The sequence below is a fragment of the Thunnus thynnus genome, chromosome 11 (assembly GCF_963924715.1).
Source record: "Thunnus thynnus chromosome 11, fThuThy2.1, whole genome shotgun sequence".
In the NCBI taxonomy this organism is placed as follows: Eukaryota; Metazoa; Chordata; class Actinopteri; order Scombriformes; family Scombridae; genus Thunnus; species Thunnus thynnus.
The window spans coordinates 13,600,822-13,618,298 of record NC_089527.1 but is presented as its reverse complement, the minus strand read 5'-3'; the positions used below and the strand labels follow the sequence as shown (position 1 = coordinate 13,618,298).

The following is a 17,477-nucleotide window of genomic DNA, read 5'->3' as shown; positions in this document are numbered from 1 at the left end:
AAATATCAAATAAAATCTTTGCAATTTAAATGGATTCAAAGACAAGGAGAATATCTGAATTCTACAGTTTGTCTGCAAGTGCTAAATCGCAGCTTTTCCTGTGTCTGAGTGGAGAGACTCACTCTGCTCACTTCATCACTGAGTCAAGCTTGCTATGTTAAAGTTTCAGCCTTTGCCACATCACTATTAAACATATTGTTCTGCAAAGCCTCCAGACTTTATGATTTCTAAATGCCATGATTGAGGTTAAAATCAGGAAGCAAGTAGGAGAGAGTGAATACATGAAGGTAACAACCATTGGAAAACTGAAAGCAGAAGCTTGTACGAAAAATGGCAGAAATGGTTGTAAATACAGCTGAGGTCATGAAAATGTATCAAAAAGTACTTTTGACTTGAGGTTTAAAAATTAAGATAGTGATTGATGGTGATGAGAATGATGATCCATCACAATTAATAAAGATAAAAGAATTATACAGTTAAAGTATTGTTATTAATAACTCACTGAAGCTCACACCAGCAAGTTTTCTGTCACTAACCGAGCAACACCATTTTCAACCCTTCAGCAGAAATGTGTTGGAGAGGCATACTAATCCTCAAGTGCAAATCAGAGATGGAGCTCACTTCAGCTAACGAAGAGAGGGAGGAGGGCTGATGAACAACAGAGTGACAGAGAGAGAAGAGAGAAGCGTTTCTCATCTGAGTGTTAGAGATTATAGTTCTTGATTACAAACTATTTTAAAGGTAGGTTTCAGAGTGCGACTGCAACTGCTTTCTTAAGAGATGCTGAAGAAGATGTGTGACTTTTCATCATCTATAGGGTTCGTAAGCACAGCATATTGTTAAACTGAAAGCAGGATTGCTGTAAGCACACAGATTAGTCCTGTTGTTTCAACCACAGACGTGAGCTCAATTTACTGTTTCTGGCTTGTATCATTTTACTGTACCTCAGTGATATTGTCATGTTTCTTTGTTTTGTTTTGTTTTTTGTTTTTGGCACCGGCTACAGCTACGGCTATGGTGTATTATTATGCATAGAGAAAGAAAGGGGACCAAACACTACTCCTCTGCTAATATGCATATGAGTGGACAAGATGTGTCAGCACAGAGAGGAAGCAATAAAGCGTCTAATTATATTACTTTATAGTTTTCATAGATGGGACACAGAGGAGGGTAAATATTTCTGTGGAATAAAACTGAAAAAAGTGCACATCTTCCATTTTTCCATATGCAATAAGTTTCAAGCTGCATCTCGCCACCATCTCTGCAATGATCTCTCATCCTTTGCATCGCCTCCTCACCACGCTGCCTTTGATTTCAAGAGCTGAACTATTCTGCAACATTTGTTGATGTGGTTCTGCAAGTAAATGCTGCAGAATTGTGCTCCTCTTGGAATTGTTCTTCTTCGCTGACCACTGGGAGAGGAACCCACCATCATCGGCTATACACCGCAAAGAACTTCACTCATGCACAGAAATCTGCATACATATATACCAGTAAAGATGCACCAATGAGTCAGATTCAACAATTCTTGTTAGGATCTTTGAAAATGAATTAAGACGTTCAAGGGATACTAAAAGCAATAGTTTGACATTTTGGGAAATACTCTCAAATCCTTTATTGCCAGGAGTGAGAAGACAGATACCACTCTCATGTCTATATGATAAATATGGAGATACAGTCAGCAGCCAACTAGCTTAGCTCAGCAGAAAGACTGGAATCAGATGGAAACATCTTGTCTGCTGTGTCCAAAGGTAACAACAGCTGCCTACCAGCAGTTGTAAAACTCACCTATTTAGCACGTTACATCTTGTAAGAGTAAAAAGGACAAGTGATTTTTGGATAGTTTGGTATAGTTTTTACAGACTGTTGCGTAAACCCCTCTCACAACAAATTTATGGTGAAATACCTGAAAAACAATAATAACAGAATTATAAATATTTTTGCTAGCTTTCTTGAGAAAGGACTTTCCATCATGTCAGAGGTATAAACAGCTTTTTTTTTTTCAAAATTTTTAAAATCTAACTCAACAGAGAAGGGTAGAAATTCTAGCAGATGGTCATACAGTGTATACAGTTCAGAGACAGACAGGTCTACTCCCCATACATGATCTGCCTGCCAGTTGCTACTGTGTTGTTCAGGTCTAGTGAGTACAAAGTAGCAGGCCTCACCATCCAATCTGCTGCCTCTGGGTCTCAGGGCCCAGCTCTGGGCTCTGCACCCAGGGCTTGAAGATGTTCTGGATGACTTCCAGATCTCATTAACCTTGGGCTGAAGGCCTAGAATTAGACCAGGGCCCCAAAGGCTGATGGGTTGGGAAACTATTCTCTCGTCCCCATCTCAACTCTACTTGCTTCAGAGGAGTACAGTAGGGCTGGCCCCTAAACGTCGATTATTCGAACCATCAGTAGTGAGGCCCCGGAGTCGAATCTCGTTTTGTCAGTCAAATAACTCACAGCACCCATGCAGGAGAGATACTCCGTGGTGTGCTTGGATTTTCTTACTGAACTATGACCAGGATTTTATTCCTCTCACTATGTGGAAATCTGATATTTTCACATCACAGATAATGAATGACAAAGGCATTTAAAGTTAATGAGTCTCAGAGGTAAAAAATGAGACTCATGTTTTATGTTTTATGTTTGAGGTTAATGTGGGATGGCTGCTTTGCAGGTGCGCTGAACTGCAGGCTACTGGGTCGAGGCCATAAATAATATATGTCTTATAATTGAAGGTGAGGTTCAGAGAAAAATATTAGTAATAATACTGATACTATTTATAAAAACAAAAAAAAGTTTCAGTAAGAAAAAAACAGTAACTACAAGCACCTGACAAATTAAAATACAGATGTTCCCTCACCCTCGGGAAAGTTGAATATTCGGTAAAAATGTGCAACTCGGGTGAATTATGTACAGTTCTACAGTATATAAACATCCCAATCCTCACACATTGCTTCTTTCAGGTGTCATGTGACACCTTACTACGAGATTTTTTTCTACAACGCTTTTGTTTTTATGAGCATAATTTCAAAGGACTACAAATAACTGGCTGCTGCGTTATGATATATGCATATCATGTAATAAGAATTAGTAAAAGTTTTCATGATACATCATGATGTGTTATGTATATTATTTGAGACATAGCTGTATCTTATAACTATAAGGCATTACAAGTATGATTGTATTTTACAAGATCGATTATTACAATCATTGATAATCACAGTGCTGTTTTGCATGAAAGGTTATCGAGTAATTCATTAAGTGTATGGTTTGGACTTGCTTTTTTATACAGATATAGACAGGAAGTCAGGTTTAACGGCTATTCTAACTCAGTGACATTCATACTTCAATATCAATATTCTGTGATTTATGATGCATTATTGTACGTGATGTCTGCTGAGTCATTATTCCAACTCAGCAGCTGTGGTTCTGTTTCCTCTGTGCTGCCTCACGTTCAATTTAAATGTCCGTCATGGGCTCTGGTGTCAGGATCAACAAACAGCACGATGGTCATACCATACCTCTGACAGACAAACATACAGTACATGATGTTCTCTCGATATCAATATAGCCTCACTACACTTGATGCAGACAGGAGCTCTCTAGTTATTAACAGGAGGCATCATGATGTTCATAACACCTTTTAATGTTTATTTTATAGATGAGAGAATAATAAGTGAATATAAGCAACTTTATTAATTGATTTTTTACTATCTTGTAATTATACTTATAATACTTAGTAGTATAATGTAATAATAAACTGTGGTATAATGATTTATAACATTATATACTCATATATTTGTAATTCATGCTTATTCATACAGCAGTTCTTAACCCTCTGGAGTCCACATTCCTTTGGGTTATTTTTTGACAACTTTCAAAGCATTAATTTTCTCTTTGTTTAGCACCTTTTTAATTGTTGTTACCTGACATGCAAGGTATTCATTTTTTCAGCTGTAAATCTAACTTATTACTTATCACCTTTTGTCAATTTAACAAAGTATAAAGCTTCCAGGAACTCACATTTCAAGAAAAATGACACAAATTTTGAGTGATGATGACTGAAAATATGATTACTGAAAGTTCTAGGTTGTAAAAAATAAAGAATTGTTTCTTTATTCATAGTCACAAATATAGTAGAAAAAATGTAGTAAATAAAACTTTAATACATTCTTTAGTAAAGTGATTTTATCGCAACTTGTTTTTGTGCCTTCTTTATTGAAACGCTGTAAGTCACTGAAAATATTAATAATTCACAGTTTTAAAACGTTCTTTCAAAAAAGTGTTTTATGGTCTACAGACATAAATGAGACACTGTGTGAAAGCCACACATCAGCACTTTCATCTGGTTTTCTCGGCTTGTCTCCACATCATATAAATAAAGTTACATTTCTATAAATAAAACATGCTCACTATATTCACGCTGAATAGACAGATTCCACATTTAGGACATAATGCTTATGAAGCTTCATAAAAACTTTGTTTAATGCATTATGCAAGTTCTTCTCAAACTTTTATTTTTTTTACGTGTTGAGAAACTTCTATGACACTTCAACTCATGAAATAGGTACAAAAGTGCACACATACTTGATGCAGACATGTAGTCTTACCCTGTTGACCCCGTCTATGTTTTGGCTCTCAATCACCAGACCATTAGCAGTCTAACATGCAAGCTCTTTTCAATACCAAGTCTTTTTCACCTGTATGGATCAGAGGTCATATTCATAATAAGGGTTTATTGTATAACTACTCCAATTTTACTTTTAGCTTTATGAATACAGTACATATGAATGCTTGCATACTTGTATATACAGTGGTATTTGATTTGCATTTTTCCAGTCAAAATGGCCTCAGGCCTCATTCATATGATAAACTGTCTGGTTCGGTTCATTGTACTGTTTGTCACTGCTGTCCAGAGGTGTGTGTGTGCGTGTGTGCATACCAGCATCTGTGTGCTAACCTCCTTGCCACCATGTGCGTGTCCATCCTCGGGTGATGCATGGTCAGCCATAGTACAGCGCCACTGTGGCCTTGGAGCAGAGCCTGACCAGACAGATTGAGGCAGAACGCTGCTGCGAGGTTCGAAAAGGCACATCCCCTCAGTTCAGTGAAGGTCGGACAGAGGCATCATTAGGTTGACAGAGTCTAAAACAGGGTCTAGTGGGGTGGGGGTGGTTGACTGACTGGTTTTTGACTCAAGGACACACCGGTACCAGAGGTTAATGACGAAGGCAGCCTTGGTACGCCATAGGGGATGCCACTTATCATACTAATACAGATAGCCTCTGTGTGTGTGTGTGTGTGTGTTTGTGTGCTTGGCGTGTGTGTGTGTGTGTCAGTTTTTGAAGCCAATATCATTTTGAATATTAGGAGACTGAAGTCATAAATACTTGATATTCATCATCTATAAATTTGAACTTTTTAAATATCCTTTATTTTTGACACTAATATTCTCTATTAAATAGCTAAGCTAAAACATAAACATAAACAATGCTAAAAAAAAGTTTATGTCCACTCATAACACGTGTGTGTGTGCATGTGTGAGTGTGCTAACCTTTGCCTCTGTCCTAATTGTCCTCATTTTATCGAAGTAGTCGTGGTTTTAAGCGATTCCTTGTCCTTCCTACAGCTCCATTTATCACAGGCGGCAATTGAGTCACACAAAAGCACTCAGTGCTTCAAGGTGAATCCCTTCAAATGGCTCAGCTTGTGTTACCTTGTTAAATCGATGCACCTGGTGACAACCAGCAGCAGTGGAAATCTCACCAGGCAGGAGAGTTTTGCACGTCTCTGTGACATGAGGGTACTTTGGGGGTTGAGAAAATGCTATTAAAAGGCTGTCTCTAATGGTCAGAATCTTTTCAACTCTTATCTTGCTTATATAGTCAGTTTTCTTTGTTTTTTAATAAGGAGAGTGTTTACTTCGTTCTGTTTGTGGTTGAGTTTATTCATGTTTTACACTCAAGCATGATTTAAACCCACATAGTGGCAGTCACTTCAATAGTGAAACATTAATTTACATGAAGTATTTCACCCATAATGTCTTGTATTTGTAGTTTTGTTTGATTGTGGTTTTTGTTTATTTTTTGTGACGTTCCTAACTCAGTGTTACTGAGTGAACTCACTCTGAAGAATCTCAATGACACCGATGACAGGAGCTGTTTGAATTCTGTAACTGTTAAGAAAGAGGAGCTTCAGTGCCTCCTTTCCTATGTGCTTAAGCCTACAAAAGGAGATACCAGTATTACATTTTTTTAACTTTCTTTTTACTGCAGTAGAAAACTCACAGTGCAGGCATTTCCAAGCCAACTTTTTAATTCATTCTCTGAATTTTAATACAGGAACTTGGGTTTGATAGCAATACATGTGTTTTGTGTGAATACGGAACCAGCAGCAAACCTCTTCATTACACGCTTTCATACACAAGGTTTCTGGAATAAGTTCAACAGTTAGTGCTGGATTAGAACAAACAGACTCATTTTGGCAACATTTTTCATGCACCAAACTGAGGTGTTTAAAACCCCTCTCTCTGTTAGGAATGTGTATAGTGAGTTACAGCTGCTTTTGTTGAATTTTTTTATTAAATTATAAATACTAAATATATAAATTAGTTCTCAGAGACTGAGTAGAATAGTTAGACATGTTTACTTCTAACTTTTCAGCCTTATTTATGTTTAAAATGTATTTTGACTAGATATTATTTACTCTGCTTCAATATCAGAATGATAAATATTATAACTAACTGAAATTTTGAAGGTTTTGATGAAGTTTTACAAAATGTTTCTGAAATTTAAGTTTAGTGAAATTATTTTGGCACGATGGTCTTTTCCTAACTTTTCATCTCATCCTCATGATGTTTTGAAGCTGAAGTATGAAAACCAAAAAAACTGCATTAAAATTCTCTTCTAAAACATGCTAATACAAACCAAGTTCAGCAGGTCTGTGACGGGTGTTATAGGTGATATATTTGGATGTTTTCTCTCAAAGACCCTTTCTGTGATCACATCTCTCTAAGTTATAATTATTCATTGAGAGTTACACACCTGCCATCAAAGGTGTGACTCAGTATCCTCAGGGTTAAAAAAATATGTGTGGATTTATGCATTGCAAGTTTTTGGATTCATTGTCAGGTATTTAATTCTGATAAATACCTGATGCGGTTAGCGTTACTATTAAATAGGTATTAAATTCAGGATGATTATTAACAGACAACCTTCAGCTCCAGTGGTTTGGCTTGGTTCTCATATCCTGTCATATTGTCTTTCTGTCACCCCCAGCATGCCACCCAGGCTTCTACAAAGCATTTGCTGGAAACATCAAGTGTTCGAAGTGCCCTCCGCACAGTTTCAGCTATGGAGAAGGAGCTGCGATCTGCCGCTGTGAGAAGGGCTTCTTCAGGGCTGAGAAAGATCCTCCAACTATGGCTTGCACACGTGAGTATACCACTTACTAATTACCTAAAGAAGATGACATAAAGAATATGTACAGGGCTTTTAGTCATACATTTTGATTTCATCAGAGTCAGGAGAGAACTTTGAACCTCACTGCCATTTATGCATCTACTTTGGTTGAACCCAAACACCTGTTCCTGATCGGCTGAAAGAGAGTAATGACTAATAATGAAGATGAGGAATAATGTTAAGGAGATAGAGGTAATCATATTGTATTTTTGGCTGATTAAACATTGTTTACTCTGAATTCACATTAAAAATTTCTATATTTGTGTATGCCTGAGACCTTGGAAGGGTTATTACTTTCTCTATAGAGCTGGTGGATTACTCCAGTGGTCTCTCAGACTTATCTGGTGTGAAACTGTACATTAGAGAGTCTCTGGATGAATTACATGGCTTTTGTTCAGCTGCCTCGTCTTCATCGATGATTCACTGGCTGTCATTACGACTTCATATTTGCATTAAATTACAGTTTAACCGGACTAATTCTCCTTTAATTAAAAAGCCATTTAGCTGTCACTGAGATAGACGGGGGCCATGTCTGAGAACTCTCCAGGGTGGAAGAGTGTATTTGTCTTTTACAGCAAGACCAAACCAAGTCAGTGGGGCTGTTGCAAGTTTACAGTGCAAGAAGCACTACTTTCAGAGGAAATCGTCACAGTGATTTCATCTCTAAATTTAGCGTCAAATAATGCAACAATTTGCCTCTGCTAACAGAAATCCTGAAAGGAAAATTATACCTGCATCCAGTCTGTTGCTAATGGAGAGCTATAAGAGCAGTTAACTCCTAACTTAACTGTTCGGGTAGCAGTCCTACTTACCTATCTTTCCATTAAGCTTAAAAGCAAAGTGCTGATCAAACATGTTTACGTATGAAAAATTACAAAATTATGAAAAAAACTTGAATGTGAATATTTTCTGGTTTCTTTTGTCTTCCATGACAGTAAACTGAATATCTTTGGGTTGTAGAGTTGGTCGAGGGAAAAGAAGACATTTAAGATGTCACATTGGTGATCATATTTTATCATTATCTGACATGTTATAGACCAAGCAACTAATTGCCTGATCAAGAAAATCATTGTTAGATGCAGCCCTAGACATGCCCAGGGTGATAGCATCCATGAACTAACAATATTTAATTTTAGTGGCTTGTTTGAGGGCTCTTCAAAAGCTGTTGTTAGTTGTTGAACAATATCTTCCAGTCACCAGAGCATCCTTAATTTCCAAGGCCACTTTTGCACCCAGTAGAGACAAACACGGAGCAGAAAAGCTCGGGATGTATGACAACCCAGCAGACTAAGATGAGTAAACTACCACATCTATTTCCACAAGCTGTAAACTCTTTTTGGAACATGCATAATTCATTTTAATCAGAAGCTCAGAAGCCAAAGCATAAACTATTTGCTTGACATCTAAGTAAAAGAAAGAAATGGAGATTAAAGACAGAGGGCCTGAGCAGAAGACAAAGGAAGGGTGCAAGAAAGAGAGGATGTCACAGGAGGACAGATAAAGGGGGAGAGAAAGTGTAAAGACTGGATGGAGTAGACAGTGAGAGAAAGGAAGGAGGGTGCTGATACCAATCTCCCCCTAGAGGAGAATGGAAGCTGATTGATGGCAGCGGGGTTACTCTGCAGGAGGGAAGGTAGGTGGATTCTCCTCGATGGATAGAATAGAGGAGATGAGATGATGGCGGATAGAGGCAGAAAGAGATAAAGAGAGAGAGAATTGACATCCGCTGACAGTAGTGGAGTAGGGATGGGAGGAGCTTTCCTGTCTGCTCAGGTTTTTAGTAAAGGTAGGAAGGGAGAGGGATGGAGGGATGGTGAAGGAGAGGGAAACATCCCATTGTCTAGGCAGACAGTGAGCTTCGCAGGACAGGAGTGTTCAAATCCCTCCGGCCTTTTAACTCCACCCTGTTGACAGCTGGCTGCCTGCTACTTACCCTGACACACAAACACACACATCCACAGACCGCAAAAACACCTCACAGTGAAGTGAAATGTGAGGGAGGTGAAGGATGTTTACTGCACAGCAGAGCAATGCATGATGAAGAGTTATGTGGTTCAGAAGTAATACATGATTTTTATTTAATTTTATACAGTAATATACCTGTATTATGTAAAGTTGCATTTTTTTTTTGATAGATTAACCAATTGTGACTATTTGTGTGAAGCACTTCAGCCGCAGTGTGCCTCAAGAGTCAATTTCTTAGTAAATATGTTTCCCCCAGTCCTTGATCACATAATAGCAAGGTTTATAAGGTTCCTTCTCTCCTGCGTAGTATTATTGGCAGTTTGTTTACTCTAAGAAAATGATGCCTCGATGAAACAACTGTAAGTAGAGGTTGTCTCATAATGTTCTTCAGCTCAACCAGGATATTTTTTTTATTTGTTTAGTTGTGGGGGTTTTTTTTGTTTTTTGTTTTTTTGTTTCCACCCTCCTTTTATCAGTTAGGAATTATTTCAATTATCTCTGCCCCTGACCTGGAAATTCTAATCAACCCTCTTTTCAACCCATTTCGACTGTTACTATATTTGGAACCTCACTGCACATATTAAAAATGCACTGATCATCTGTAGTAAATTCACAAAGCAGCTGCTAGGTTTTTAACTGGAACTATAGACTAATCTGCCAGCTGATTTGTGCTCTCTTGTAACACTGCAATTATTGTGGTGGCAGATTTAAACTGATCATATATAGCAAAAATGCTTCGATTCATCACAATCCCCCCCCCCCCTCCTTATAACACAGACTTTGAAAAAAAAAAACATTACCATATATGTATGTAGTCATTATCCAACATTACACTAGCTTATGATTATACTTCAACCAGCCTGCAAACTATGACATGTAAAAGTGAAATTGTGATATTTGGATCCCAATTTGCGTCAATAAGCACACTCCTCAGCGTTATAGCCCAGTTAAACCTGAACACACAGACATAATACATATCTTCTTTGATTCAGCGTAACTCTCACTTTTTGCGTTATAAATGTCTCTAATGTCCCAATCACGGGTAAATGCTCATAAATCCGCTTTGAAGTCAGTTCAAACTAAGATGCTTCTCATAACTGCATATCTTGCCTTATAATCATCATGTTTTGAGATCAAAGTAATACAGTGATAGTTGTCTGTACATCCATGGTGACGGTGCAAACGTCAACTGGTAATAGTTAATTCATCATGACTTTTCATGGTGCATGGCATGCCTGGTTCATTCTAACAAGAGCATGATGTTATCATCAGCTTTACTCTCTGTTCCTACTGTAAGTCATGACCGACAACCGTACATGACCATGTGTTTCCCCCAAGCTGTGGAATGATCAAACTCCCCACAGTTAATTATCTATCTATCTTTTATCTATTCATAAAATGTCTCTTCTTCTGACAGGCCCTCCATCTCCTCCTCGTAACTTGATGTTTAACCTTAACGAATCCTTTCTGACGCTGGAGTGGTCTCCTCCCAGCGACACCGGGGGCCGTCGAGACCTCACGTACAACATCCAGTGCAAACGCTGTGGCCCGGAGCCCAGCCAGTGCCAGCTTTGTGAGGAGGACCTTCGTTTCCTGCCGCGACCATTAGGCCTGACCAACGCCACTGTCACCGTGATGGACTTCTCAGCACACGCCAACTACACTTTTGAGATTGAGTCGCTCAACGGCGTGTCAGATATGAGCTCCTTCCCTCGGCAGGTTGCCATCATCACTGTCAGTACTGATCAGGGCGGTGAGTATGTATTATTTAAATTTAATTGCGTAATGTTAAGAGTCACTTCTATGTTGTTCCACTTTTGCAACACTTTAAAAGGTAGATTAAAGGTCGATTCTGTTTAGAAACATGGAAACTTGATCCATCTATAGTACATCCAATACACAGTACAAGTCCATCGTGTTATGTAAGAAATTGTACAAAAATATCTTCTTTTCAGTTTAGTGAGGAGAAGGTTCAATTTCTTACCATCCGTACTGCTATATCATTTTTTTTATGGTCAAACATTCATGAAACACATCCTTCTTTGCATGTTTGTTACTCTCCATAGAAGAGACAAGAGCAGCTATTCAATAAGGAAACCTGAAACCTGAGATCACAGTCTAATAAGATATTGATTAAGTGATGAATTAATTGATTATGATTCATTTAGATAATTAATTAGTTGTAGTAGCTCTATATGTTATGGTTTGGTGTCAGCATGTCAATGTATGCCTCCTCTGTAGATATGAAAGAGATAAGTCTGTTGGAGTATTAATACAACAGAATCTCACTTGATATTTTTCCACAATTCAACCTTGTACTTGTATTCCAAGACAGGATTTAGTTATTGTCCTAAATGGCCACTACAAGCCAATTAGCATGTCTTTTACTGTTATTTTGATTAAAAATCATTCAAAATATTTGATATTATCGAATTAAATATATTTAAAGAATTGTGTGCCCTTTGCTGTCTGAATTCTTTGAAATTTGAAGTTTGCATACTTCTTTCAATGCATGATTTTTAGTGTTGTCCTCTCTCCTCTCTGGTCGCCTTTGTTGCAGTTGGTAGAGAACGACAGGCCTAGAGTTAATGCAGAAAGAAATTACAGTAAACTTTCCTCAAGCATTTGTAGTTTTGCATCCTAAATCACTTCTGTAAATGATGGCAGGAGGCCAGGCAGAGGTTGTCTCTAGCTACCTGCTTGCTCCAAATAAGGTTTTTATGCTGAAAGGCCCATATTTCCTCTGAGACACGGTATGGTGTGTAGAGTGCTTATGCTTTTAATTTGTGATTTGCAAACACTGTGTTTTCTGTTTTCTCCCTCCTCCCTTTCCTCTCCTCCCTTGACTATTCTCTCTCCTGTTTTCTTTCTGTCGGTTGTTTGTCCTCCCTCTCTCTCCCTCTCTCTCTCGCTCTCTCTCTCTATCTCTCGCTCTCTCTCTCTATCTCTCTGTCTCTCTCTCTCTCTCTCTCTCTCTGTCCTGTTTCACGTTTCCAAACATGTTTATTCTTTCTTCCTTCTTTGTTCTCTCCTCCCTTCGCTCACTCCTCCCTCCCTCCATCTGTCTGTTGTTATGGGAGTCTGGGAAAAATACATTTTGTCATACAGCCACAACACATTAAATGCATTATTCTGTGTCACTGGGGACAGCTCTAGCCTTTAAAGGTAACTCAATGTTTAAACCCAGCCTTTTTATTTCATTAGGATGCCCAGTTTAGCATATAGCTGTGGCAGGTCCCTAAGCTATACACAAGACTCATTTCATCACTAATATACCCAGCTACTGCTATTTAAAATGCTCAAGGGACGAGTCAGATTCTTTGCCCCCATTCAGTCGTAAGCACACTGATTATGACTATCAGATGGACAGAAACTAGAGTCTGGTCTGTGTCATTTCTGTGTTATTTTATGGACATTTTGAAGGTTTTATGATTGCATAGCTGGTTGTATAAAGGCTATAATCTTACAGTGCACGATCCAGCCCATGTGTTGATGATCATCATTTATATTTCTAAGTATTTGTGAATATTTCACATTGAACTCTCTGCATTTCGTGACAGGTGGCTTGTTATTACTGCTGGCAAAAAAATGAATGACCAAAGCTGTTCTTTTTTTTTTTGTTTTGTTTTAGTTCAGCACATACTGGGTCCACACTGATACATAGTGCTTTCAGCTTGGCACTCTGAGTCAAAACTTATAAACCTTTCACCTTCTCCTGCCTACTCAGCTTTTGTATGTAACCAAGCTAACTCCCATCGATTGAGATGGACCATTTACAACCTTAAACAGAGGTACAACAGCTCTCTGACAAAGTGCAGCTTACTTTAAGCAGTGCAAGTGGTGACTCACACATTTTCTCCTCAGGGCTTGCCATAGCTGAACAAGCCCTGATTTACTGAGGTCATTCAGTACAACTGAACACCCGTAAGCTCAACTTAACTCACTTCACATGCCGAAGAATACAGAGGATATTGCTTATCGCTTGCCAGATTTCTGATGTGCAGTGCCAGACAGTCATTTTCTCTCAGCCTGTGAATGCTATTCCTGGATGCCAAAGTTTTGCAACCAATTTCTTATTTCTGCTACTCTCATGATACAGCCTGTGTAACTGTTGTGATTTTTGGTTTTTTTGTTTTGTTTTGTTTTAATAAAACAAACAATACACGTGTTGATTTACTTCTAATCAATACTAGTATAACCTGCTAGAATGACCTATACCATGAGGTCTAAATGGGGCGTGAGAACTGGCCATAATTTGACTACTGTTTTGACATATACAGTAGTACTGCAGCAAATACAGCACAATCACAAAGATTGCTTTCTGATGAGTGTCTTGTACTGAATCAAAAAATAAAAACTTCATTATAGTTTTTATTGCAAGTGTATAAGTAATGTTACCCATTGCCAGATTTTATTTTTTTGTTTTTGTTGTTTGTTTTCTAAAGAAATAGTGCACATTGATCAGTATCACAGCCAGTAAGTGCCAATTAGCCAAATGGCCAATTATTAACTGTGTCCCTGGACCAGATGTTGAATTAACCAAGTCACAGATGGAGATTGTTTACATTGTGTAAAAGTTTTTAGGAAACATAGCTAAAACTTTGAACAATAGCTGTGCTATACAATATTTCTATCTAAATGAGGTTTTAAAAATATTATTGACCCTCAGGCTTCTAGTTTCATGATGGTGCGCTGTAATGGTACAGTGGTTTAACTGTGATAAGCCTAAGCTTATATAACAAATCTTATAATACACAACTTTTTCCTACACTCTTTCAGCTAGAGATAGACATTTACCACCTTTGTGTCTGACCTCTTCTATTTTAGGGAAGTTGGTTTGTCGATGCACAGTAGGATTCCACCACTTGCTGGGAAATGGGCCAGACCAATATAGAGACTGTGGTTTACAATACAGTGATACATATTATTTCTATTATGGTTACAGAACTAATACAGACCACTATATATCACCTATGTGGCTGCATTTCCACCACAGCTTACACAGTCACAGCTACTATACTTTCCTCAATAAATGCACAGCACAGATGTTACATTTATCTTGCCTGTAGATATAAACACCTTCAGTATGTCATCTTTTTAAATATCAGAACATGTATTTTGTCTAGTTTACCATCAAATGTTACAGTCCTGCACACACTGACTGTAGCACCACCTACAACTTGGCATTGAAAGAGGGATCAGGTCCATCTGACAGGCTTGCTGATTCAATGAAGAATGTCTTTATCGGCAATTTAAAACTTCAGTGTTTTGTTAAAAGTGTGCATAGGGTCAGGAAATTGACTCAACTCACAAATAGCCATGCTGCCCTTTTAATGAAAAGAAGAACTTTCTTGCTGCAGTGATGAGTTTTTTCTGTAGTGATATGCATACATACAAATATTTTTTCCACATATGGTTCCCCAGACACATCCACCTAAACCTCTGTGATGGGCTTGTTTGGAAAGGTGCGCAGAAAACTCTAAGACCATTAGCATAGCGGTGCCATCAGCAGAAATGAGACAGGCATGTGAATTTCTATGTGTTGTGAGGAATATCGAGAGTCTCCTGTAATAATGTGCACCAGTCACAGATAAATTAGGCTTAGTCATTAAAATGCAGATGGCCCTTTTGGTAAATGCTTTGTGACAGTGAGGTCAGAATATGAATTGTTGTCCCTATGATGGGCTGTTGTGCCAACACACACATTTTAGTCCTATACACATGCATGAGTAGCATAGAGAAACTATATAGGCCTGTGATAATTTCCTGTCAGGCATAACCTTTTTCAATATTTTGTGATTCATACAGTGAAGCTCATCTGATTTATGCACAATCATCAATTTCTATAACACACACACATGCACCGAGACTGTGTGAAGAATTATAAAGCATAAGGATTAACAGCAGGGGAGTGTCTTGCCTGGGGTAAATCCCCTCATATTTGGAGAAAGAGCAAAAGAGACGGGGGAAATTATGTGTGCATTTGCGGTTCTTGAAGTCAGCACCGGGAGCGTGATACTGCCGTGATTTGGCTGACTTATTAGTTTATTGTCAGCTTTAGGACAGAAAAGTTCATACCTGGAAAAAAACATATCTCCTCATCCTCTCAGATGTTAAAGTTCCTATGGCTCTTGGCTATACAGTCAGCTGGTCTGTGCTGTAGGAAGAAATTTGAGTCACCACCAACGTAGTAGTTTCCTAAATGGATCCAAAAACCTTTAGTCCCTGCAGCTATCTGCATACTCACTAAACAAGCAGCACTCTTCCAAACAGCAGACACTGCAGTTTACTTGCCCGAGTGCTGCCCTGCTTGGGGGAACCCTATGTGCCTTCCCAAAGTGGGTGACTGGGTCAGGAGAAAGAGGCAGGAGCCAGACACAGCTGGAGGACAAGTGACAGCTGGATGAGGATGTGGAAGGTTAAGTGAAGAGAGTAGAAGTGAAATGAGGGAGTGAGCGCGAGAGGTAAATCGAGAGGGAGAGAGAGAAATAGACCTGTAGGAAATAAATGAACAAGGAGAGAGAGAGAAAGATGTTATGAATGTGCAGAGCAGGAGAAGAGCGGGACAGAGACAAATGAAGTGACAGAGAGAAAGAAGAAGGTGAAAGAAGATAGAAAATGAGAGGCAAAGTATGAGAAGATGATTGAGTGAGGAGAGGATCGAAAGAGCAAAGAAAGGGGTGGCAGAATGAAAAAGAGGGTAAATTAGCTGACAAGAAATGTGGGCAGAGGATAAAGAGAGTGCAGGGAAAGAGATGCAGACAGAGACACATCTGTGCATTTCTTTGTGTGTGTGTGTGTGTGTCTGCACTGTAAAAACTTGAAATTGTTCACATTCATGTGATTTTTCATAAAGCTAAAAGAAATTGCGAAGTGGTCATCCCAGCTGTTGTAATTTATTTGGATCAACTAACTTAATTTATTATCTTGTGAAAAGTTGGGCTCCTGAAAATGCATCCATTACAAAAACATAAGTACATCAATTAGACCCAAGATGCAGGTTGGCAAACAACTTTTATCTTATTCATTTTGTCTTCTTAGTTACGACTCAGAGAGTTAACAACTCAACAGACTAGAAATGTAGAACTTTTAGTTTGTGCATCTCAAAGAGTAAAAATAACGACAACATTTTCAGTCTCAAAAGACATGTTCGTTGTACGGCAGACAGTGTTTACAATGCTTCGCTAGCTTGTTGTGCCACATATCACAACCTCCTTGTGCTGAAGTTCTTTGAGAAATTCGGGGCAAAGGAACAAGTCACCCAGTGAAGACGTGTGGCTCATTAATGTGTTTTTAAAAGTTTTTGGACAAATGCGGAGGTCTATGAGATTTGCTGACAATAAGAAAAATATAGAAAATCGCCTTATCCTTTAAGTTGTGTAAGTTTTGGACTCAAAACTCAGAAATTTATATAAGTAAGTTTCCTTGAAAGTTTGAGTTTCCTCAGCTTTTTTTGCCAGTATGTGTGTGTGTGTGTGTGCCTGCGTGTGTGTGGTTATATTTTGTTTATTTGAAAATGAATGTACATATATAGCATATGGAAAGGGGAATTCAGAAGTAATAGCGTGGTTTCATAATGCAAACTTAGAAATAAGTTTTGAGAGGGGGTGGACAGGTGGATGACTGCAGAAAAGAGGCAGAGGAGGAGGAGGAGGAGGAGGAGGATGAGGAAATGGCCTAGAAACAGGAGAGTTGCTTTAATCACAGGAAGCAGCTGGGTAATTGTGTACGTCACTGAAAGCAATCAGACTCAGTTCGGGTTCTCAGTTGCAGCGACACATCAGAACAGCAACTTGAGACTCTAATCAGACAGTCTTTTGTAGATGAAAAGCCAGTGGGTAAAACTAACAATCTTGGATCTGCATGTTCATAAGGAATGTTGTGGGAGGAGCTGGCTGGTGGAGTGCTGCTCACTGACTCGTCATTGACTACAAGTGTCCAGATCATTTACATTTGTTTCGCTCACCTGAAGGCAGATGTGGCCATCCACCAAATCAAAGATGATTAGAGTATGCTTATCTGCTTGTAAACACACTGCACCATGGATGAATTCAGG

The 17,477-nt window shown here is 38.6% G+C and overlaps 1 protein-coding gene across 1 annotated transcript in view; it reads left to right on the top strand.

Moving 5' to 3' along the window:
• Positions 1-17,477, top strand: part of epha6 (eph receptor A6) — a 200,124-nt gene that overhangs the window by 96,290 nt on the left and 86,357 nt on the right. The window contains exons 4-5 of the mRNA XM_067603256.1: positions 7,274-7,429; positions 10,839-11,174. Of these exons, the coding sequence (XP_067459357.1) occupies positions 7,274-7,429; positions 10,839-11,174 (492 nt within the window). The remainder of the gene's footprint in view (positions 1-7,273; positions 7,430-10,838; positions 11,175-17,477) is intronic.